The sequence below is a fragment of the Macaca mulatta genome, chromosome 1 (genome assembly GCF_049350105.2).
Source record: "Macaca mulatta isolate MMU2019108-1 chromosome 1, T2T-MMU8v2.0, whole genome shotgun sequence".
Taxonomy (NCBI): Eukaryota; Metazoa; Chordata; class Mammalia; order Primates; family Cercopithecidae; genus Macaca; species Macaca mulatta.
This window is the reverse complement of record NC_133406.1, coordinates 207,749,848-207,775,453: the sequence shown is the minus strand read 5'-3', so window position 1 is coordinate 207,775,453 and position 25,606 is coordinate 207,749,848. Positions and strand designations below refer to the sequence as shown.

The following is a 25,606-nucleotide window of genomic DNA, read 5'->3' as shown; positions in this document are numbered from 1 at the left end:
AGGGACTGGAGAAGCATCTGCCCTTTGCTGAGTGCGTCTGTTGTGTCAGGCACTTTGCCAACTGTTTTCTGTACATGATCTCATTTTACTCTCGCAACAGCCCTGTGAGGTAATTATTATTTTTTAAATGGGGATTCTGACCGTAGCCTGGTGAGGACACATTTAACGTATAAGGAAATGAGAGATGGAGGTTCCGTACCAGGGTGGTGGCAGCTTGAGTCCTGCTGAGTTGCCTTGGACTCTGTCTTTTCCAAGGTCGCTAAGGAGAGGATAGTTGAGCTGGGATTCAGCCAGCGATGGATGCCCTCAGCCAACTGCAGGGGCAAGGAGAGACCTAAGCCCCCTCCCTGCGATGGGATCACGCAGACCTTTTGGTGCACTTCTGGAGAGGTGGCTCCTGGACTTAACAGCTTTTCTTGGAAGGCCAAGGCTGCCCTCTTCTGGTCGGCCATAGCAGGTGGCCATGCTTAACAGCGTTGTGCCTTAGTGGACACTGACCAAGGGCCTGGCATAAGCTAGGGCTGGATGTGCAGACAGGCACGCATTGGACAGGTGCCGGGGCCACGGCTTGCTCAGGGACTCTGGTCTACCTATGCCACCTGCCCGAGGACCACTGTGTCATCTTCCCTGCCCCCATCCCTTGCCCTCCCTTTCTGTCTCCCTCAGTATCTTCCCATCTTAAAAAGGCTTTGCTGGACACCACATCCTCTTCCAGCCCAATCCCTTGCTCTCTTTTGGTGACCAAACTCGACCGAGTTGTCTGCAGTCACCTGTCCGCCCCCATTTTTTCTTTCCTTCAGCACTCCTTCCTTAAGCCATTGCTTCTCAGCCTCCACTTTCACTACTCCAAAGAATTTTCTCTTACCAACATCCCCAGTGATCCGCAGGATCCAGTGAGCACTTTACTTTAAACATGGATTGTCAACTAATAATACATATCAAATAACACATTGATTCATTCACCCCAAAATAAACTAGGACATCAGCTTTATGTCTCCATAGATAATCACCAGCATGGTTTTGGTGGATATGTAGTATTTTTTTTTTTTTTTTTGAGATGGAGTCTTGCTCTGTCTCTCAGGCTGGAGTGCAGTGGCATGATCTTTGCTCACTGCAACCTCTGCCTCCCAGGTTCAAGCAATTCTCCTGCCTCAGCCTCCCGAGCAGCTGGGATTACAGGTGCCCGCCACCACGCCCAGCTACTTTTTTGTTTCTTTAGTAGAGACGGGGTTTTACCATGTTGGCCAGGCTGGTCTTGAACTCCTGACCTCATGATCCACCTGCCTCGGCCTCCCAAAGTGCTGGGACTACAGGCGTGAGCCACCGCACCTGGCCAGCAAGGTGTTCTTTAAAAAAAAAAAAGACTCAACAGTAACATATGGTCCTACTTTTAAAGGCTTCAGAAGTGTATAAGATGAAAGAGAACACGGCTTCGACCCCACCTCATCAGGCACTTCTTACAGCTGAGACAGCTCCTTCCCATCCAGACACAAGCTGTGAGACAAGATTTGCATTTACAGGAATAGCTTTCTAATCTGCATATTGTTCTTCATCCCCTGGAAACGTTCTCCATCCTCACCTCTGCAGGTCCTGGGCACCATCTCTCCTCGTCTTCTGCCACTCTCTAAATGGTAGCATTCTTCTGAATTCTTAGACCTCCCTGTCTTGTAAACCCTCCTTCTTCTCAGAAGAAGAAGGGTTATCTCCTCCCATGGCTTTAAATACCATCAATATGCCACTGCTTCCCACATTTTAATCTCCAGCTCAGACCTATATATCCAGTTGACTTGATACGAGGAGATGCCTGGAACCTGGCGTGTTCAAATGCACTCCTGATGTCCCCCTTCCCCCTCCTGAAGGGCCCCCTCAGTCTGCTGGGTGTGGGAGTTCCCTCTGACATCCTCCTCCTCACCACCACGTGCAATCTGTCACCCAGCTTGCCAGCCCTGCCTCCAGAACACATCTGCCCGCTTTTCTGGAGCTGGCTCTGTCATCTCCCCCAGGGCGATGGTGATAGCCACTGACCATCACAGTCTATTCCTCCAGAATCCCCTTGGGCCCTCCCTCAGGTAGCCAGATAGGCATTGTAGACGTTGTATTTAAAATGCAAATCTGACATGTCATTTCCCTTCCTAACCCTTTAGACTCTTTCCCATCATATACAGGGTAAAACATGTTTCCTTGGCAGCTCTGCCCCCCTCCCTCTGACCTCATTGTCCTCACTGTGCTAACTTGCTCTGCTCGAGCCACTCCAGCATTCTCTGTTCCTTGATCAGGCTGAAGTGCTCGGCACCGCTTGCCTCAGAACCTCTGCACAGGCCACTTCCTCTGTTGGAAACATTCTTAGATTCTTTCCTTCCCTCTTGGCTTGGCTGAGGCCTCCTGCAGGGCTCAGTTTAAATATCTGAGCCTGAGGTTGTCCTTTGCCCCTCACACCCAGGTCTCTTGCAGCACGTACTTTTTCTTCCCAGCTCTTAACCACTTGTAATTCCATCATTATTTGGTGCTCATTTGGGACTGCCATGCCTGTCTTCCCCACCAGCCTGAAAGCTCCATGGTCTCAGAAAGCCTCTGTGCTTTAGTCACCACTTGTTTTATTAACACCTATCACAGAGCCTGGCAACTCAACAGATGCTCAGAAGATACCCGTCAGTGCAGCATTGAGGTTGCATTTCCCGTTCTAGCAGTGAGGTTAAGAGCTGGTGTGCTAAGGGCTGACAGTTAGAATCCCATCTGTGCCACTTAAAAGCTGTGTGACTTTGGACAAATCACTTAACCTCCCTGAACCTCTGTTCCCTACCTTATAAGATTATTAGTAAGGTTAAATGAGAATGTATATAAAATACTTAATGCAGTGACTGGCACAGGATATGCCTACAGTGAATGACAACACTTATTTAAATATTTATAATTAGGCTGAGTGCCATGGCTCACACCTGTAATCCCAGCACTTTGGGAGGCCAAGGCAGGAGGACTGCTTGAGCCCAGGAGTTGCCCAGCCTGGGCGACGTAGTGAGACCCTGTCTCTATTTAAAACATATATATGTTTTTAAAAATTTAAAGAATTATAATCAAAGCTCAATCACAGGTCCCCAAAGTGCTAACACTGCTTCTTCCTCTCACATCATGTGGTGAGGCAGGGAACAAAAACGCAGGTCCACATCCACTCAGATTCGGGGTGGGCCACATCTGCCCCTGGGAAGCAAGCTGTGGTGGCAGCAAGCCCAGCTCTGGAGCTTGACCTTTGTGTGCCACTCTGCTACTGATTGACTGTGTCACCACAGACAGGTGGACCTCGCTGAACTCAATTTCGTCCTCCATAAAATGTAGCCAGTAAATATTTCATGGCATAGTCGTTGGGATTAAATGAAATAGTGCTTATAAATATCTAGTGCTGAAAAGTTGCTAAATTAAAATTAGACTCTTATTACGAAATGAGAATGGCTAAAAATGACTCTTATGCCTCTCACCATGTTTCAAAACTGGCTCTCTCTTCTCTTGTTTATTCGTGGAGAGTCAGACTTGAATTCGAAAATTCATTCTGCCACCTATTGCTGCATAGCCTTTCTGAGCATCAGTTTCCGTCTCTGTAGATTGGAGCTAATACCCATCTGAATGGGTTCTTTCCAAGGACAGAATAAAAGGGTGAATCCAAAGTAGGGGTTGGCAAACTATGGACAGAGGGCCAAATCCAGCCCCCAACCTGATTTTATGAAGTTTTATTGGCTCACAGCCACATTCATTCAATTATGCTTTGGCTGTGGCTGTTCTGGTGCTACAAAGGCAGTTGAGAAGTTGTGACAGAGACTGTGTGGCTTGCGAAGCCTAAAATATTTACTCTGGTTCTTTATAGAAAAAGTATGCTAACACCCGATGTAAAACATCTAATTCAGGGCCTGCTTGTGGCAGGTGCTGAATGAACACAGTTGCTGTCATCATCATCATGATCTTCATCATCGTCATCATCATCATTTGTTCGTATCATTAATGCAGCAATCAGGTGCACCCATGTTCTGCAAAGGGGATGAGGAGGAGCCCCCAAGAGGAGCAGGGCTGAGCCAGCACACCCTGCACACTCAGCACAGGGCTGTGCACAGAGTAGGCCTTTGGAGTGGGGTGATCTCTGTCCAAAAGACCCTTGGTCTGGTGGACTTCCTAATACACCAGCAACATATTTATTATTTATTAAGTTGACAAATAAAAAATAAAAATGGTACATATTTATGGTGTACAACATGATGTTTTGATATATGTACGTGTTGTGGAATGGTTAACAAGCTAATTAGGCATTCACTCACATACTTACCTTTTTTTGGTGGGGAGAACCCCTAAGGTCTATTCTCTTAGCAATTTCCAAGTGTACCATATGTTGTTATTAACTATAGTCACCACGATGCACATTAGATCTCTTGAGCTTAATTTTCCTGACTAAAACTTTGTATCCTGTGACCAACTTCTTCCCACTGCCCCTTCGCCATCGACCCCAGCCATCGACCCCAACTACCATTCTAGGCTGCTTCTCTGAGTTTGACATTTTTAGATTCCACATATAAGTGAGGTCATACATGTTTGTCTTTCTGTGCCTGGCTTATTTCACTTAACATGATGTCCTTCAGGCTCATCCATATTGCCGTGAATGACAGGATTTCCTGCGTTTTTAAGGTTGAATAATATTCCATTGTGTATGTGGATCACATTTTCTTTATCTGTTCATCTGTGATGGACACTTAGGTGGCTTGCATATCTTGGCGATTTTGGATAATGCTGCACTGAACATGGGAGTGTAGATATCTCCTCTACACATTGATTTCCTTTCCTTTGGATGTATAACCAGTACTGGATTGCTGGATCATACGGTAGTTGGTAATTCTATTTTTTGAGATGGAGTCTGGCTCTGTCACCCAGGCTAGAGTGCAGTGGCGCAATCTTGGCTCACTCCAGCCTCCACCTGCTGGGTTCAAGTGATTCTCCTGCCTCAGCCTCCTGAGTAGCTGGAACTACAGGCATGCACTACCATGCCTGGCTGATTTTTTGTATTTTTAGTAGAGATAGGGTTTCACCATGTTTCCCAGACTGGTCTCAAGCTCCTGGCCTCTAGTGATCTGCCCGCCTTGGCCTCTCAAAGTGTTGGGGTTACAGGCGTGAGCCACTGTGCCCTGTCCTATTTTTAGGTTTTTTTGAGGAACCTCCATACTGTTTTCCAAGTAATATTTAAACATTTAAATTTGCCAGAAAAATGTGTCAGAAGCCTGTTGTCAGGGCTACCATGAGTCCATATAACGCCTTTGTGAAAATTAGAAAACGTACCCTTAAGACACTTAATCGTTATAATAAATATACTGATTTTCTTAGAATGAGATGCTTTACTGCCAGGAAGTTGTAATAAATATACAAATCTACTCTGTATTTATTCTGAATGGGACCGCCCATCCCCCAGGATTGTGCAGTGCACCACCTGCATGGCTGTACATGGCAGCCCCGCTTATCAAAAACGGTGAATCCATGTAACTCCTGATTTCTATGTATCTGTTGTCTTAGAGCAAGACCCACCTGTTACGGGCCTCCCTATGCATAGCTATGACTTTGCCCTCATCTGTGCTTCTTTGGGTTCCATGGGCCAGCAGGCTCTGGTGCCTCCTTACCACCACCTTTGGGGCCCCATAGGCAGAGATGGAGTTGGTCCAGCATATTGGAGTCCCTGCCAGTAAGATCATCTACGCCAACCCCTGTAAGCAAATTGCACAGATCAAATATGCTGCCAAGCATGGGATCCAGCTGCTGAGCTTTGACAATGAGATGGAGCTGGCAAAGGTGGTAAAGAGCCACCCCAGTGCCAAGTAAGCTGAGAACCACTCATGGGGAGGCTGGGCTGTGGGGAAGCTGGGCTGTGGGGAGGCTGGGCTGTGGGGAGGCTGGGCTGGGGAGGCTGGGCCGAGGGGAGGCTGGGCTGTGGGAAGGCTGGGCTGTGGAGTGAGGGTGGGGGTGGGGTGAGGGGGTGGAGCTGGGGCAGGTCACCCTGTCCTGGACCCAGTCACAGTTGCAGGAGGTTGGGGTAGGTTCTCCTGGACTGAACCCAGGATGCTAGGGTCTAGCTGGAACAAAGGCAGAAATAACTGGTTAAAGCCCCAGGTGGAGTGAGACCCATGTGTTATGGAAGCCAAAGTCACAGGCTTGAGAGAGTTGAGGGAGTGGTCAGGAAAGCTTCAAGAAGCAAGTGGCATTTGAAGCGGGCCTTGAGGAATGAATAGAATTTGGAGAGGGCATAAAAGTGAACTGCATAAGCAAATGCACTGAGGTTGGAAACAGCATGGGGCATTTAAGAGTAAGCAGAAACTTAGTGTGGCTGCAGCATGCTATGTGCAGGGGGTGAAGGAGATCCTGGTCGGGGGTGGGGACCCGATGCAAATGGACTTTCGAAGGGGTCAGTGCTGGACGTTTTGCTCTGACTGTGCCTTTTACACGGTTACTGGACACCCTTGGACTTCCCAGGAGGGGCCTTCGGGTGAAAGGTTGGGGGGCAGGTGATGGGCCACTGTAGTCCATCCAAAGCAGCTTCCATCGTGTTAATGGGTCCTCCTTAAGGCTTTGTTTAAAAATGGTTCCTCTCATACATGACAAGTTTGAAAGCTCTGACTGGTGTGGAGACTGATTTGGAGGGACTGGAGCTGCCCCAGGAGAGTTGGTGAGGTCTGGACAAGGGCAGGGGCTGCAGGAATGGGTCCAGGGACATTTAAGGAATGGATTGGATAGGACTTGAAGGTTGATTGGCTGTGTAGGGAGAGGGAGGGGTCAGGGAGCCTGTGGGGTTGGGTGGCTCTGAGCCATGTAGCTCATAGCCCTTGATTGAGAGATGTGGCTGGGGCGGGGTGACAGGGTTTGTCCAGCAGAGGGGCACTGCGTGTCTCATCAGGATGGTTCTGTGCATTGCTACTGATGACTCCCACTCCCTGAGCCGCCTGAGCCTGAAGTTTGGAGTGTCACTGAAATCCTGCAGACACCTGCTTGAAAATGCCAAGAAGAGCCATGTGGAGGTGGTGGGTGTGAGGTGAGCACTGGGAACCCCTGCCATCCCCTCCCACACTAGGCTCCCTGCCTCTTTCCCAGGAATTAATTCTGTAAGAGACCTTCCCCAGGGCCTCCCAGCAGGGCCTGTCCCTGGGCCTGGAATTCTGCCATTTGAGAATTTCCTCTGTTTGAAAAGGAGGTTTGGAATGGTCCCTTCCCCAGCCCCAGGGTCCCCAGAAGGTCTTGTCCTAGGAAGTTCCATCCAGGGACCTGGCTTTGAGGGAGTTTTACCAGCCTGTAGGACAAAGGTTTTGCAGCTGCACTCTTGAGGGGCTCGTTTTCTTTTCTTTTTCTTTTCTTTTTTTTTTTGAGATAGGGTCTCACTCTGTCACCTAGGCAGGCTGGAGTGCAGTGGCATGATCATGGGTTTCTGCAGCCTTGACCTCCTAGGCTCAAGCAATTCTCTCTCCCGCTTCAGCCTCCCAATTAGCTGTGACCACAGGCATGTGTTACCACACCTGACTAATTTTTATTTGTAGAGATGGGGGCTCACTCTATTGCTCAGGCTGGTCTCAAACTCCTGGGCTCAAGCAATCCTCTTGCCTTGGCCTCCAAAAGTTCTGGGATTACAGGTGTGAGCCACTGCACCCAGCTGTGTGCCTCTTTTCTTACAGGGATATGGAAGGGGTAATAATGAACTACCTAATGAACAATGAACTACCTAATATAGGACTTTGTTTATTCTGTACTTAGGATGTGCCAGCTGCTGTGCTAAGTGCTTCATGCACATTATCTCTCAGCTTTGTGTGGTGTGGGTCTTGTCTCCGCATTATAGGTGGGGAAACTAAAACAAAGCTGAGTAAGCTGCCAAGGCCACCCTGCTGACTGGGAGGCACAGCCAGATCTGGTTGACTTGGGGGTCCTGGCTCTCATCCCAGAAGGAGGGATGGGAGGAGCACCAAGTGCCAGGAGACCTTGGATCGAGCCTCCTGTCCACTCCTCCCTTGCCATATGGCCCTTGGCAACTCATTTAACATTTCAGGCCCTTAGTCACTGCATCTGTAAAATGGGCATACTGTCTCATGTGCCTGCCCAACGTCACTCTTGGCTGGGGCTCAGGTGGTGGCACTTGGAGCCCTGCATGTCAGCCGAGGCTCTTCCTCTCTTCCCAGTTTTCACATTGGCAGTGGCTGTCCTGACCCTCAGGCCTATGCTCAGTCCATCGCAGATGTCCGGCTCGTGTTTGAAATGGGCACCGAGCTGGGTCACAAGATGCACGTTCTGGACCTTGGTGGCGGCTTCCCTGGCACAGAAGGGGCCAAAGTGAGATTTGAGGAGGTAACCCTGGAGCTGGGAGTGTCGTGCTGGGCTCTATGGTGGGGGAGGGGGATATGGAGGGATTAGATGATCGGAGGGAGACCACTGTGCGTGGGTCCTATGCACTGCATGCCGTGCTTGGTGCTTACCTGGGTGATCTCACTGCTTATTAACCCTGTGCTACAGTTGAGCAAGCTGAGGCTCACAGAGCTTACATCGCTTTCTAAACCCAAAGCCACCTGGTCGATCTCACTACTTATTAACTCTGTGCTACAGCTGAACAAGCTGAGGCTCACAGAAGTTACATCACTTTCCGAGCCCAAAGCAGAACCTGGTTCTACCTGCCATGCACTTCACCAGCCAATTGGAGGCATAACCAGGACATATTTACATAAGTCATAAGGTTCTTTAAGGGGCGGGATAGGCCTCTTCACCCTCAGGTGGGCTGATGAGAAATCAGGTGGGAAGGCAGGGAAAGGAAAACCAACCTTTGGTCTGCTCCCTGTCCATTCTCCTCCATTCCCTTTTCCTTACCCACTGTGAGGTGAAGCCAAGAAAAATGTGTCCTAGCAGTTCCCACTGCAACCACTAGAGGTCGCCTCTTCTTGGAAGGCGCCTCGTTCAGGAATACCGACATCTAGGAATTGACTTTACAGAAATAATTTGGGATAGTCTCAAAGAATTTGCCTCAAAGATGACAGTTCTAGCTTTGTTCATAACAGAAGTCCAATGGACTTCCCTAGTCCATCTAATGCTCAGGATTGGTTAAATTATGGTACATTCTTTTGATGAAAACATTTACTTAATGTAGGGAGGTCATTCATAGTCTATTAAGTAAAACAGGTTCTAAAAACATATACAGAGTCCTATCATGGTTATAATAAAAAATAGTGTTTGTATAAAAAGTAATTAAAGACACTACTCCAAAAGGTTAACAATAATTAGATTCATCTAGGTGATAGAATTAGGAGTGATTTTTATCTTCTTTTTCCTCTTCCGTATTTTCTGAATTTTCTGTAATCAAGTGTATTACAGTTGACCTTTGAACAATGTAGAGCTTAGGAGCAGCGACCCCTACACACTCAAAAATCTGCATATAATTTTTGATTCCCCCAAAACTTAGCTACTATCGCCTACTGTTGACAAGAAGCCTTAATGATAACATAAACAGCCAATTAACAGATATTTTATGTGATATGTATTACATACTGTATTCTTACAATAAAGTAAGCTACAGAAAAAAAAATGTATATATATATATATATTTTTTGAGACAGGGTCTCACTCTATCACCCAGGCAGGAGTGCAGTGGCATGATCTCGGCTCACTGCAACCTCCGCCTCCCGGGTTCAAGCGATTCTTGTGTCTCAGCCTCCCAAGTAGCTGGGATTACAGGTGCAAGCCACCATGTCAGCTATTTTTTGTATTTTTAGTAGAGACAGGGTTTCACCATGTTGGCCAGGCTGATCTCGAACTGACCTCAAGTGATCTGCCCACCTCAGCCTCCCAAAGGGAGGGAGATTATAGGCATGAGCCACCATGCCTGACCAGAAATAAAATATTATTAAGAAAATCATAAGGAATGGAAAATGTATTTACTATTTATTAAGTGGAAGTGGATCATCATAAAGGTCTTTGTCCTCATTGTCTTCAAGTTGAGTAAGCTGAGGAGGAGGAGGAGGAAGAGGAGGGCTTGGTCTTGCTGTCTCAGGGTGGCAGAGTCAGAAGAAAATCCATGCATAAGTGGACCCACACAGTTCAAACCTGTGTTGTTCAAGGATCAGCTGTATTTAACAAACTGGTTATTTATGAAAGAGATCCACATCAGGGCTTCTGGAATCTGAGTACCAAGTGTGATATGAAGAGTGCCCCTTCCCATCGTGGGGCCATGAAGGAGGGTGATTTACACAAGCATGAGGCTGTCTACCGGAGGGTGATTTACACAAGCATGAGGCTCTCTTCCCAGCTCTGTCCCCCTCCTACCTTCTTGGCCAGCTGTCCACAGTTACCAGCTGGAGCCTTAGCAGTGCCAAATCCTTCTTCCGGAAATCAAAGCAGCTTTCAAGAAATAGACTTGGATCTGTAGCAAGTCTTCAGCATAAAGCCCACATTTCTTTTTTTTTTTGAGACGGAGTCTGTGTCACCCAGGCTGGAGTACGGTGGCTGTAACCTCCACCTCCCGGGTTCAAGTGATTCTCCTGCCTCAGCCTCCCGAGTAACTGGGACTACAGGCATGTGCCAACACGCCCAGCTAATTTTTTTTTTAGTAGAGACGGGGTTTGGGGTTTCACTGTATTAGCCAGGATGATCTCGATCTCCTGATCTCTTGATCCGCCTACCTCAGCCTCCCAAAATGCAGGGATTACAGGCATGAGCCACCGCGCCTGGCCATAAAGCCCACATTTCAAACACATAATTGTCTCCCCATTCTCCTCCTACCAGATTGCTTCTGTGATCAACTCAGCCTTGGACCTGTACTTCCCAGAGGGCTGTGGTGTGGACATCCTTGCTGAGCTGGGGCGCTACTACGTGACCTCGGCCTTCACCGTGGCAGTCAGCATCATTGCCAAGAAGGAGGTTCTGCTGGATCAACCTGGCAAGGAGGGTAGGTGCCAGGTGGGCAGTGGAGCCCTGTTCTCCCCTGAAGCTGGAGACAGTGGTTGGCTGAGCAGGGTCTGGTTTTAGACCCAGTGGCAGAGGATGGGGGAATCTGGAGAATGAATGGGTTCTTGCTTTAGGGAAACTTACAATCAAGTCACCCCACCCCAAGACGTTTATTTAGTATCTTTTTTTCCTAGGCGTGTTCATATTTTGTGAAGATTGAGAGCAAAACAACCTTAGAGAGAATAGATACTCTATTGACCCCATTTTACAGATGAGGAAACTGAGAGCCAAAGAGAATACAAGTGAACAGCTTAATAGCTAGTAAGAGCCTGCATTTGACCCCATGTCTGTCTCCTCTCCAAAGTACAGACTCCTACTCATCCTACTGCTTCTCATAATATAATGAAAATAATTAGTGACAGCTTACATTTGTTTGAGTCCACTTTACAGATGACAACATAGGCAGGGGGAGGCTGAGTCATTAGCCCAAGGTCACATGGCTGATAAGGGGCAGTGCTGGGATTCAAGTTCAGGTTAGGCTGACTCAGAGCTTCTGGGCCCACATCACCAACATCAGTGCTCTTCCCTGCCCTTCCAGATAGGTCAGGGACAGCAGCCTGTGAGTGACAGGTCTCAGGGACTCTCATCTTGAGGCTTTGCCCTCTGCTCTGGGACCCGGGGAGCCTCAGGACCGTGCGCTCCTCCCCAGAGAGAATTCATGTGAAGGGCGGTGGGCTCCAGGCAGAATGTCCTGTGTTCGTGTGTGGCATTCGTCTGGCTTCCTTTATAGACCTGGGGGATTGTCCCATCTGATCCAACCAAGAGACCTGGCTTCTCATTCTGGCTCATCCACTGCCCTATCATGTGCCTCTGAGCAAGTAGCTTAACCTTTTGGGGTCTTGAGTTTGGGTGGGCTGCACTTCTGCCTTTGCTGGGGCATCTAGGGGCTGAGATGCAGGCAGGGGAGTGCGTCCTGGGCAAGGTTGCTTGGCTGCAAGGGTGAGTGTTCCCAACACGGCAGTGAACCCATGTCATTGGGAGGATGACCGCTGATGGCTTGTGTTGTAGGCCCCACCTCATGGTTGAGGAATGGGCAGTCATTTTGCTTTCTTGCTGAGCCCACTGTTGTGCCAGCCCCACTACCACCCCCTCACATTGCTATTTGTGCTGCCCTGACCCCTCCTCTCCTGCAGAGGAAAATGGTTCCACCACCAAGACCGTTGTGTACCACCTTGATGAGGGCGTGTATGGGATCTTCAACTCAGTCCTGTTTGACAACATCTGCCCTACCCCCATCCTGCAGAAGGTGAGCTTACCCCATGTGGGCCTGTTTTCAATTGTGTGTGTGTATTTCAATAACATTTGTTGTGTTTTTATCTAATTTTTAAAAAGCCAAACATATTTATTGTCCATAATAGACAGCAAGGATGACGAAGGTTATCCCACATAATCCTACCACACAGAGAAAGACTCTGAGCATTACATACTTTAAAAAATGCCTTATACTTTTTTCATGACATTGGAATCATGTTGTTTTGTAACCTGCTTTTTCCATTTATATGGGGTGTAGCTCTTTCCATGCCATTAACTGATCTTTGACAACATGATTTTTGATGACTATATAGTATTTTAACCAATCTAACTCTAGTGGTTGGACATTTGGTTTTCTCTTTTTGAGCCTTGTGAATATATGTTGAGGTTACAGCTCTGTGGTAAATTCCTGGAAGTAGAAACACTTCATATACAGTGGGTTTTTCTGTAATAACAGGGGAACAGGAATACATAAAACATTCCTCCTAGCCTGTGGAACCCAGCCCAGGGCCTCCAGCACCTTTAATGGGCATCTTTGAGAAAAGAAAGAAAACCAGACATCATTGTATCTTCCCCTCTCCATTGTGTCTTCCCATCTCTGTCTCTCTTTTTTTTTTTTAAATGGAGTCTTACTTTGTCACCCAGGCTGGAGTGCAGTGGTGCGATCTCAGCTCACTGCAACCTCCGCCTCCTGGGTTCAAGTGATTCTCCTGCCTCAGCCTCCCAAGTAGGTGGGACTACAGGCACCTGCCACCACTCCCGGCTAATTTTTGTATTTTTAGTAGAGGCGGGGTTTCAACCATGTTGTCCAGGTTGGTCTCGAACTCTTGACCTCAAATCATCCACCCACCTTGGTCTCCCAAAGTGCTGGGATTTCAGGCACGAACTACCACGCCCGGACTCTTCCCATCTCTTGATCTTTGTGCAGCCCCTCTTCCTGGAAAGAAACTTTCCTTGCATGCCTTGAAATGCCTAACTAGCACTCAATATGTTTTTCCTTCCCTTCCCATCCTATCCAGTTTTTCTTTTGCTTTTTCTTTTTTTTTGAGACAGAGTGTTGCTCTGTAGCCCAGGCTGGAGTGCAATGGTGCGATCTTGGCTCACTGCTGCCTCTGCCTCCCGGGTCCTGGTTCAAGCAATTCTCCTGCCTCAGCCTCCGAGTAGCTGGGATTACAGGCACATGCCACCATACCCAGCTAATTTTTGTATTTTCAGTAGAGATGGGGTTTCACCATGTTGGCCAGGCTGGTCTTGAACTCCTGACCTTGTGATCCACCCGCCTCGGCCTCCCAAAGTGCTGGGATTACAGGCGTGAGCCACCGTCCCCAGCTCCTATCCAGTTTTTCAAGAGTCAATCAGAGGGGTCTTGAAAATCAACTCCACTTTGTGACTCTTCCTGTCCCTTATCCCTGTGCTGGCCTAGGGAACCCCTCTCTCCCTCCCTCCCTCCCTCCTCCAGGTGCCCAGGCACCCTGGATGTGCTTGATGGAACCTCACTCCATGGTTAAATGTGGTTACATCTGCTGGTCGGAGTAGGCCTCCCCAAGGTCCTGAGGAATGCTGAGCTCTCTACTCTGACGCACTAGCATTGCCTGCATTCTTGTGGCAGCCCACATCCTACTGCATTGAGAAGGGACCAGGCCGGCCAGGTTACAAAGCGGGCAGCCGCTGCGTCCCTGTTACTCTGGCTCTCCAGTCCCTGTCTTCCTGTTGCATGCTGGCTCTCACCCACTCCACTCCCTTCATGGGCTCCTCAGAAGAGGAGATGGTGGTCCCAGCCCACTGCCACGTCCCCCACCAGGATCTTTGCTTTGGCTGATCTCTAGTTGGCATTCCTGACTTGGGCACTGGGATGTTTGACTCTCTTTGTGGTCTGTGCTGTTTCTCCTCTGGACGATGCTGCGGTTTCTTCCTTTAGGCTCTTAACTGCTTTCCAAGTCTGGCCACATGAGCGCCTCCAGAGTGGGGCCCACAGCCTGGCGGTGGAGTCAGACATTGAATAGATGACAATACACATGATAAGTTCACTCCTGTGGTGCTGGGAGTGTGTGTAAGAGGGATTCAGCCTGGTTGGGGGTATCTGTACCTTCTTTCCCAAAGAAGGTCCCCTTACAAGTATAATAGTTTTGGCATCTTTCTTTGCATACCTGCTCTTCCTTCGTAGGGACTTTGTGTTTACACCTCGGTATAAAAAGTTGTATGAGGCCGGGCATGGTGGCTCAAGCCTGTAATCTCAGCACTTTGGGAGGCAGAGGCGGTTGGATGACCTGAGGTCAGGAGTTATGAGACCAGTCTAGCCGACATGGTGAAACCCTGTCTCAACTAAAAATACAAAAATTAGCCGGGCATGATGGCACATGCCTGTGATCCCAGCTACTTGGGAGGCTGAGGCAGAGGTTGCAGTGAGCCGAGATTGCACCATTGCACTCCAGCCTGGGTGACAGAGTAAGACTCTGTCTCAAAAAAAAAAAAAAAAAAAAAAAAAGAAAAAAGGTATATGAAACATAATCCTTGGCTCAGGGTATACTTCTTATCATTGCACCATGCATGTTTCTTTTTTTTTATTTTTATAAATTCAGCAAATAATTCAGTACTCTCAAAGTACTACTCTCAATATTCAAAGCACTGTGCTGAGGTCTGCAGAGGAATTGTCTGTGCTTTGGAAGTACAGTCCTGTTGGATAGAAACACGTGTGTGTGTGTGTGTGTGTGTGTGTGTGTGATTAGTATACAAGCTACAACCATGTATGAGAAAAGTAGAGAACAAATATTATTGGAGCTTTTAAAAAATATTTTAGTACTGTACATGTTTCTAAAAAATAAGGAACTTAAAAAATCACAATTCCATTATGAAATTAAAAAATGAACAGTTCCATACTGTCCCCCATCATCGGTGTTGAGCTATCCTCAACTGTCTCTTAATGGTTTTTATATTGATTTGCTGAAATCAGGAGGCAAAGAAAGTCTGCCTGGTGCATTTGGTTGCCATGTTGCTCTCTCTCTCTCTTTTTTTTTTTTTTGAGACAGTCTCGCTCTGTCACCTAGGCTAGATTTCAGTGGCGCGATCTCAGCTCACTGCAACCTCTGCCTCCTAGGTTCAAGCTTTTCTCCTGCCTCAGCCTTCTGAGTAGCTGGGATTACTGGTGTGTGCCACTATGCCTGGCTAATTTTTGTATTTTTAGTAGAGATGGGGTTTCGCCATGTTGGCCAGGCTTGTCTCGAACTCCTGACCTCAAATGATCCACCTGCCTTGGCCTCCCCAAGTGCTGGGATTACAGGCATGAGCCACTGGGCGGCGCCATATCTCTCTCTTAACCCATTGGTTTCCCCATGCTCTTTTTTTCTTTTTCTTTTTTGTGTAGATGCAATCTCCCTGTGTTGTCTAGGCGGGTTGAGAACTCCTGGCCCCGAGTGATTGTCCAGCCTCACCCTCCCAAAGTGCTGGGATTACAGGTGTTAAACCACTGTTCCTGGCCCCCACCCTCTTTTTAAATGTTTTTTTTTTTTTTTTTTTTTTTGGTATTTTTAAACTGAGTTGTTTTTCCTGTGGCGTTTCCTGCATTCTTGATTTTCCTGATCGGTGAATTTCCTGAATTTCCCCTTGGTGCTTTTGAACATGTTTCTCTGCCTGGTATTTTTTTTTGTTTGTTTTTTGAAATTAGGTAGATTTAGTGGTTCGAATAGCATCTCAATCAGCTTTGGAATAAAAATGCTCCATGGAAGATCTTGTCTTTGTTTTCTTTTGAGCATAATAAGCGTTATTATCATTTAACCTATGTTGCCTTCCATGCAGTCGTCACTATCTTGACTCATGCATTATCATTCTCTGGCTTTCTTTTTCAGTATAGGTTTATCACATCTAAATCTATTCCTCGAGTGTATTTATAATTTATTGTATTTGTTTTTTTGCTTTATAAAAAGGTATTTTGATGCATGTAACCTGTTTGGGCTTTTTCTCCCTTCATATCACAGTCTAAGAGCCACCCACCCTGTGCATGTCTCTAGAGTTCATTCATTTCACTGCTGTGTAGCGCTCTTTTGGTGAGTATGCTGCAGTTTATTTGTCCATTCTCCTCTCAAGGCATTTGGACTGTCTTTGGGTTTTTGCTACTGTGAATACTGCCACTGTGAATTCTTGTTCCTCTCTCTCTGATGAGTGAGCAAGGAGTGGAATGGTTGGGCACAGGGCATGTGAATGCTTGGCTTCAAGAGACAGTGCCAGTTTTCTGAAGTGTTGACTGACAATCCCACCAGCAGTGTGTAAGAGACTCAGTGGCTCTGCGTTTTCCCCAGCACGGGGTATTGCCAGACTGAAAACACTTTCTCAGTGGAATGGATGTAAAATGGTATCTCACTGTGTCTTGATTTGCATTTCCCTCATCACTAGCAAAGCTGGACATCTCTTTGTATATTTACTGGCCAAACGTGTTTCCAGGAACTTCTTCCAGGGACTTTGTAAGTTGGCATTGCCCTTCATGTCTGAATTTCTCCACTGAGTGGTCTGTACCCACTGCCCCTGCTCACTCAGCTCCCTTAGCCCTTCCAACCTCTCCAGTCAGGAACCTGTTCCATGATGCCATGGAAGATGCTCTTGAAAGTCACTTCCATGCTGCTAGCTCTTCCATGTGGCTCTTCTGTCCCAGCAGCTGGTCCTCCTCTGTTTTCATGCTCACCTCTCCTGGCTTCTGTGGCAACATCCTGGGCCTTGGCTACTCTTCTGCTGTTCTCACCTTGTCTCCTTGGCACTTCTTCTGCTCACCCTTTAAGTGTTGACTGTCTCGGGCCTCAGTCCTTGATCTTCTCTGTCTATGTGCACTTCCTAAGTAAATGCTTCCAGACTGAGGCTCTTAGTATCTTCCATACTATCCTCACTGCCACATTTCTATCTCTACCCTGGATCGCACCCCTGAGCTCCAGACTTGTACATCCAGCTACCCACTTGACATTCCTACTGGGATTTCACAGACATCTCAATTCACTTGTTCAGAACTGAACTCTTGATTTCCAACCACAACTTCTCTCGGTAAATAGCACTGCCACTAGCCAACTGCTGAAGCTAAAAACGTTGGCATTATTCTTGATTCTTGCTTTCCCTCTCCTTCCACATGCAGTCCACCTGCAATTCTTGAGTGTAGTTCCAAAATACATTTTGAATTCAGTGAATTCTTTCTCTGTCACCACCCTAATGCAAGCCACCATTGCCTCCTGCTTGAGCTACTGCAGTAACCATTAACTGGTTTTCTGGCCCCTACTCCTACCTGCTTACCACCCATTTTCCACGCTGCAGACAGAATGATCTTTTAAAATCCCAAAGACTATGCCCCTCCTCTGCTTAACACCTTCCCACTGCTCTCAGAATAAAACCTAGACTCTTTACCACAACCAGCAAGGCACCCGCCATCTTCCCAGCCACCTCTTGCCTCACTCCTGTCCCTGTTTTCAGCTCCACTTACCAGCTCCAGCCCCACTCCCCTCCTTTCTGTTTTTGTAACACCTAAGTTGTTTCTGCTCTCAGGGCCTTTGCATTCGCTCTGCCCAGAGTGCTCTTTCACTCGCCCCTGAGACAGCTGCTGTATTCTCTTTCTTATGTCTCAGCTCAGATGTCACCTCGTCAGGGAGGCCTTTCCTGACTGCCCTCTCTAAAGTAGGCTCACCTCCCTCAATCAGATAATTTTGATACCCTGCTTATTTTCTTCACAGCCCATCATAATCTGTTAATTATCATGTTTTTGTTTACTTGCCTATAGTCTGTCTGCTCCATTAGCAGGTAGGCTCTATGAGGGCAGCCACCTTGTCCAATTAGTTTCCTCTGAGTTCCCAGCACTAGACACAGTGCCTGGCACATAGTAGGTGCTCACTAAATATCTGTTGAATGAATTGTGAATGAATGAATCAATCATTCAATAAACTGTGAGACCCTTGAGGGTCTCATATCTGTTCATATCTGTTTCCCTAGTACAGAACTTGGCACACAGCAGGTTTAGTATATGTTGGAATTGAATAGATTTTTTTTTTTTTTTGAGATGGAATCTCACTCTGTCACCCAAGCTGGAGTGCAGTGCTGCAGTCTTGGCTCACTGCAAACTCTGCCTCCCAGGTTCAAGTGATTCTGCTGCCTCAGCTTCCTGAGTAGCTGGGATTACAGGTGCCCGCCACTACGCCTGGCTAATTTCTGTATTTTTAGTAGAGATGGCATTTCCCCATGTTGGTCAGGTTGTTCTTGAACTCTGACCTCAAGTGATCCGCCTGCCTTGGCCTCCCAAAGTGCTGGGATTACAGGAATGAGCCACCGTACCCAGCCATTGTTTCTTTCATTTCTATGTCTTTGACAAGGATAAAGCATTGTGTTTTTGTTTATTGTTTTATTTCTTTTGGTATCAATGCCTCTTTATATCCTCTGTTCACTTAATTTGGGAGGTCTTGAAGTTTTTTCTTGCACATAGAGATGAACTTGCATATGCATGTGTGCATGTATTTAATATGATGTTTGATACAAATATTTTTAACTCTATTGGTTTATTATTTTAGTTTTGTAATTCTTTGTTACTCTTTCATAGAAAGTTTGACACACTACTGTGTTTTAACTAAGTTTGCTGTAATTTTTTTTTTTTTTTGAAACGGAGTCTCACTCTGTCACCAGGCTGGAGCGCAGAGTGCAGTGGCACAATCTTGGCTCACTGCAACCTCCACCTCCTGGGTTCAAGTGATTCTCCTGCCTCAGCCTCCCGAGTAGCTGGGACTACAGGTGCCCATCACGACACCTGGCTAATTTTTTGTATTTTTAGTAGAGATGGGGTTTCACCATGTTGGCCAGGATGATCTCGATCTCTTGACCTCGTGATCCATCTGCATCGGCCTCCCGAAGGGCTGGGATTACAGGCGTGAGCCACTGCGCCCAGCCTGCTGTAATTAATTGTAAGGAAATCTGTTACTTTCTTTTGTGCTCTGCTGTTATAAATTATCTTTATTTTATATATATATATATATATATATATTTGTCTTATAGAAATAGAATGTTTATTAGAAGAAATTTAACACAAATAGTAAAATAAAATGATTCACTAATCCCACCATTCAGAGATGACTGTTGTTAAATGTACTTTGATTTCTACTTTTTTTGGGTTTAATGACAATTTTATTTTATTTAAGACAGGGTCACACTGTGTCACCCTGGCCAGAGTGCAGTGGCACAATCACGCTCACTGTAGCCTCCACCTCCGAGGCTCAAGCCATCCTTCCCACTCCAGCTTCTGAATAGCTGGGACTACAGGCACATGCCACTATGCCTGGCTAATTTTTGTACTTTTTGTAGGGATGGGGTTTTGCCATGTCGCCCAGGCTGTCTCACACTCCTTGTTTTTGTTCAAGCAATCCTTCCATCTTGAGATTACAGGCATGAGCCACCACGCCTGACCTGATAATTTTTTTAAAAAGTTGTCTAGTCTTTTGCTAAGAATAAGCAAAACTTTTTGTTTACTAATGTCATGATTTAACCAATTTTAGCTGCTCTGATGTTAAAAGGTGTTTTCCTTAATATACTTCTAAAATATTGGAAAAAATCAGAGCTGGGTGTGGGGAGAGAACTAAGCCCAAAAGCTCTAATTTAAAATGCTGTAACATTTTGAAAGACCAATCTTGTTTTTGATTTCTACTTTTAAAAGAAGTGTCATAGTGCACTTTGTTTTTCACTTTAAAATTTTAAATATTGTGAGCATATGGTTTTCTTTAAATACTGAGGTGTTAGGTGGACTTTTTAATATATAAACATTTTAAATGTTCATTGAGTGCTCTAAAATGATACATATTTAGTGTGTGTATTAGTTTGTTCTCACACTGCCATAAAGGAATACCTGAGAGTGGGTAATTTATAAAGGAAAGAGGTTTAATTGACACAGTTCTGCATGGCTAGGGAGGCCTCAGGAAACTTACAATCATGGCAGAAGGGGAAGCAGGCACATCTTACATGGCCACAGGAGAGCGAGGTGTGAAGGGGGAACTTCCAAACACTTTTAAAACCATCAGCTCTCATGAGAACTCCCTCACTATCATAAGAACAGCATGGATGAAACTGCCTCCCACGATCCAGTCACCTCCCAACAGGTCCCTCCCTCAATATCTGGGGATTACAATTCAAGATGAGATTTGGGTGGGGACATAAAGCCCAACCATATCAGTGTGTAAAGATGCAGTTCAAAAAATGTGTATCAGCACTTCACAAATGCAAGATATGATTGAGTATAGGGTGGAATTGAGAGGAGGCAAGTATCGTGGGAGTTTTATGAGAATCGTGGGGGGCAAAATTCAGGACAGTTACCCCAGTCCATGCAGAGAGATCCTCCTTTTATTTCTAGGATGGGGCTTTCTTACTTGCCATTCCATTTTCTAGTTTTTTATGCTTTCAAAAGTGTGAATCTGTTTGGAATGTATTGCAATAGCACTTACCAAGAGTGTACCTAGACTAAGAAAAGAGAAGACTCAAAATTATAAATGAAAGAGGAGACATTACAAGATACCACAGAAATTCAAAGGATCATAAGAGACCACTACTAGCATGAATAATTATACACCAACAAATGGATAACCTAGGCAAAATGGATAAATTCCTAGATACATATTACCTACAAAGACTCAATCATGAAGAAAGAGAAAATCTGAATAGACCAATAATGAGTTAGGAGATTGAATCAGTAATCAAAAACCTCCCAACAAAAAAAGCCCAGGACCTGAATGGCTTTACTGGTGAATTCTACCAAACATGTAAAAAAGAATTAATACCAATCCTTCTCAAACTCTTCCACAATACTGAAGCAGAGGGAACACTTCCAAACTCATTTTACAAGGCCACAATTACCTTAACACCAAAGCCAGACAAATATACCATAAGAAAAGAAAATTACAGGCCATGTTCACATAGATGCAAAAATTCTCAACAAAATACTAGCAATCCAAATTAAATAGCACATTAAATGATCACACACCATGATCAAGTGGAATTTATCTCTGGGATGCAAAGATATTTTAATGTGTCTAAATTTATAAATGTGATATACTATAATACCACAAAGAAGTATAAAAATCAGGCCGGGCACGGTGGCTCACGCCTGTAATCCCAGCGCTTTGGGAGGCCGAGGCGGGCGGATCACAAGGTCAGGAGATCGAGACCACGGTGAAACCCCGTCTCTACTAAAAATACAAAAAATTAGCCGGGCGCGGTTGTGGGCGCCTGTAGTCCCAGCTACTCGGGAGGCTGAGGCAGGAGAATGGCGTGAACCCAGGAGGCGGAGCTTGCAGTGAGCCGAGATCGCGCCACTGCACTCCAGCCTGGGCGACAGAGCGAGACTCCGTCTCAAAAAAAAAAAAAAAAAAAAAAACAAAACTTAAAAAAAAAAAAAGAAGTATAAAAATCATATGATCATCTCAGTAGATGGAGACAAGCATTTGACAAAATTCAGCATCCTTTCATGATAAAAACTCTCAACAAATTAGGTACGGAAGGAATGTACCTCAATATGATAAGGGCTATATATGACAAGCTCACAGCTAATGTTATACTCAGCAAAGATTCTAAGGTCAGGAGCAGGACCAGGATGCTCACTCTCACCACTTCTATTTAGTGTAGTACTAGAAGTCCTAGCCAGAGCAATTAGGCAAGAGGAAGAAATAAAAGGCATCCAAATGGGAAAGGGAGATATAAAATTGTCTCTGTTTGCAGATAACATTATCTTATATACAGAAAACTCTAAGGCTGGACGTGGTGGCTCATGCCTGTAATCCTAGCACTTTGGAAGGCCAAGGCTGGTGGATCACTTGAGGTCAGGAGTTCAAGACCACCCTAGCTAATGAGGTGAAACTCTGTCTCTACTAAAAATACAAAATTAGCCAAGCGTGAAGGTGTGTGCCTGTAATCCTAGCTTCTCAGGAGGCTGAGGCACGAGAATTGCTTGAACCTGGGAGGCGGAGGTTGCAGTGAGTCAAGATCATGCCACTGCACTCCAGCCTGGACAACAGAGTAAGACTCCATCTCACACACACAAAGGCTGGCACAGTGGCTTACGCCTGTAATCCCAGCACTTTGGGAGGCTGAGGCAGGCAGATCACTTTAGGTCAGGAGTTCAAGACCAGCCTAGCCAACATGGTGAAACCCTGTCTCTACTAAAAATGCAAAAATTAGCTGGGCATGGTGGTGTGTGCCTGTAATTCCAGCTTTTCAGGAGGCTGAGGCACAAGAATCACTTGAGCCTGGGAGGTGGAGGCTGCAGTGAAGCGAGATGGCGCCACTGCATTCCAGCCTGGCGACAGAGCCAGACTCCATCTCAAAAAAACAAAACAAAACAAACACACACACACACACACACACACAAACAAAAACCTCTAAAGACTTCACTGAAAAACTATTAGACTTAAGAAGTTCAGTAAAGTTAGAAGATATAAAATTAACATATGATGTTTCTATATGCTAACTATCTGAAAAAGAAATCAAGAAAACTATCCCATTTACAATTGCGTCAAAAAATTACTTAGGAAATTTAAGGAGGTAAGAGATCTGTACACTGAAAACTAGAAAACATTGATGAAGGAAATAAAAAAGGATATAAATAAATGGAAAGATATCCCATGTTTGTGAATTGGAAGAATTAATACTGTTAAAATGTTCATACTACCCAAAGTGATCCATAGATTCAATGCAGTCCCTATAAAAATTCCAATGATCTTTTCCCCAGAAGTATAAAAAAATCCTAAGATTTGCATAAAACCACAGAAGATCCTAAATAGCCAAAGTATCTTGGGCAAAAAGAAGAAAGCTGGGGGCATCACATTATCTGATTTCAAAATATATACTAGAAAGCTATAGTAAGCAAAACAGCATGGTACTGGCATAAAAACGAACGTACAGACCAGTGGAATAGAACAGAGAGCCCAGAAATAAATCCATGTATTTACGGTCAATTGATCTTTAACAAACGTGCCAAGGACACACAATGGGAAAGGACAGTCTCTTCCATAAATAGTGTTAGAAAAACTAGATATCCACATACAGAAAAATAAAATTGGACCCTATCTCACACCATATACAAAATGAATTAAAGACTTTCAGATTGACTTTTTTCTTTTCTTTTTTTTTTTTTTTTTGACACAGTCTCACTCTGTTGCCCAGGCTGGAGTGCAGTGGTATGATCTTGGCTCACTGCAGCCTCTGCCTCCTGGGTTCAAGTGATTCTGCTGCCTCAGCCTCCCGAGTAGTTGGGATTACAGACATGTGCCACCATGCCCAGATACTTTTTGTATTTTTAGTAGAGATGGGGTTTCACCATGTTGGCCAAGCTAGTCTCGAACACCTGAACTCAAGTGATTCGCCCACCTCGGCCTCCCAAAGTGCTGGGATTACAGGCATGAACCACCATGGCCCAGATTGGCTTCTTTCACTTAGCAATATGCACTTAAGTTTCCTAAATGTCCTTTCATGGCTTGATAGCTGATTTCTTTTTAGCACTGAATATTCCATTGTCTGGGTGTAGAGCAGTTTATCCATTCACCTACTGAAGGACATCTTGGTTGCTTCCAAGTTTTGGCAATTATGAATAAAGCTATTATAAACACCTATGTGTAAGTTTTTGTGTGACATGCATTTTTAACTCCTTTGGGTAAATGCTAAGGAGTAGAATTGCTGGATCATATGGTAAGAATATGTTTAGTTTTGCAGAAAATTGCCAAACGGTATTTCAAGTGGCTGTACCATTTTGCATTCCCACCAGCAATGAATGGGAGTTCTTGTTGCTCCACATCCACACCAGCATTTGGTGTTGCCAGTGTTCTGAATTTTGGCCATTCTAATAAGGGTGCAGTGGTGTTTGTTGTTTTAATTTATATTTCCCTGATGACATATGTTTATTTGCCATCTGTGTATATTCTCTGGCGAAGTATCTGTTAAATTCCTTTGACCATTATAAACAGAGTTTTAGTTGTTTGTTTTCTAATTTTTGAGTTTTAAGAGTTCTTCATATATTTTGGATAACAGTCCTTTATCAGATGTGTGTTTTGCAACTATTTTCTCCCAGTCTGTGGCTTGTCTTCTCTTAACATTTTTTTTTTGTTTTGTTTTTTGTTTTTGTTTTTGTTTTTTTTTAGATAGAGTCTTGCTCTGTCACCCAGGCTGAAGTGCAGTGATGAGATCTTGGCTCACTGCAACCTTCACCTCCCAGGCTCAAGCGATTCTCCTGCTGCAGCCTCCTGAGTGGCTGGGATTACAGGCGTGCACTACCAAGCCTGGCTAATTTTTGTATTTTTAGTAGAGATGGGATTTCACCATGTTGTCCAGGCTGGTCTCGAACTCCTGGCCTCAAGTGATCCGCCTGCTTCGACCTTCCAAAGTGCTGGGATTACAGGTGTGAGCCACCACACCTGGTGATACTGTCATTTGAAGTGTGGAAATTTTTAATTTTAATGAAGTCCAGTTTATCAATTCTTTCTTTTATGGATTGTGTCTTTGGTGTTGTGTGTTCTTTTCTTTTCTTTTTTTTTTTTTTTTTCAGTAGTGCTTGTTACCTTCTAACATACTATATAATTTTTTTTTTTTTTTTTTTGAGACAGAGTCTTGCTCTGTCACCCAGGCTGGAGTGTAGTGGCACGATCTCGGCTCACTGCAAGCTCCGCCTCCCAGGTTCATGCCATTCTCCTGCCTCAGCCTCCCGAGTAGCTGGGACTACAGGCACCCACCACCACGCTGGGCTATTTTTTTTGTGTGTGAATTTTTAGTAGAGACAGGGTTTCACGTGTTAGCCAGGATGGTCTCGATCTCCTGACCTTGTGATCCGCCCACCACAGCCTCCCAAAGTGCTGGGATTACAAGTGTGAGCCACCGCTCCTGGCCCTAACATACTGTATAATTTACTTGTTTACCTTCCCCTGCTAGACTGTAAACCCCATGAGGACAAGGACCTTTGTGTATTTTGTTCATTAGTGTTTCCCAAGCATACAAAACAGTGATTATCTAAATATGTGCTAAATGGCAACCTAATTCTGAAACTGGATTTTTGTTTTGGAGTGTATGCTGAATCATGGTAGCATTGGCCTTCAATTTTGATATCTGTGTGGGTTCCTAGGGCCTAGTCAAGATGGAGAATCCAATAGGATACCCTTACATAGAGCTGAGAACCCAAAAGAAGTACATCCTTAGTGTAAGGGTCAACTAGAGAAAAGAGCCCATTCTACAGAGAAGGACAGCAGGAAAACTTCCCTGTTTTGATCTTTGTAGTGATTGGAAGAGAGCAAAAAATTGAGATTTTGCAACCACAAGCCAGCCTTCTCTTGGGCTTGTGGCCAGACCATTAACTATGGTCTGAAAAACCTTAAGCCTCAAAATAATTTCATCT

The 25,606-nt window shown here is 45.4% G+C and overlaps 1 protein-coding gene across 10 annotated transcripts in view; it reads left to right on the top strand.

The window, feature by feature from the left end:
• Positions 1-25,606, top strand: part of AZIN2 (antizyme inhibitor 2) — a 42,037-nt gene that overhangs the window by 4,976 nt on the left and 11,455 nt on the right. For 4 of the 10 annotated variants that reach the window (XM_028843774.2, XM_015134344.3, XM_015134371.3 and 1 more), the window contains 5 exon segments: positions 5,665-5,837; positions 6,911-7,045; positions 8,178-8,343; positions 10,765-10,927; positions 12,120-12,232. In XM_028843774.2, the coding sequence (XP_028699607.2) occupies positions 5,671-5,837; positions 6,911-7,045; positions 8,178-8,343; positions 10,765-10,927; positions 12,120-12,232 (744 nt within the window). In that variant the 5' untranslated portion in view covers positions 5,665-5,670. 10 annotated transcript variants of the gene reach the window in all.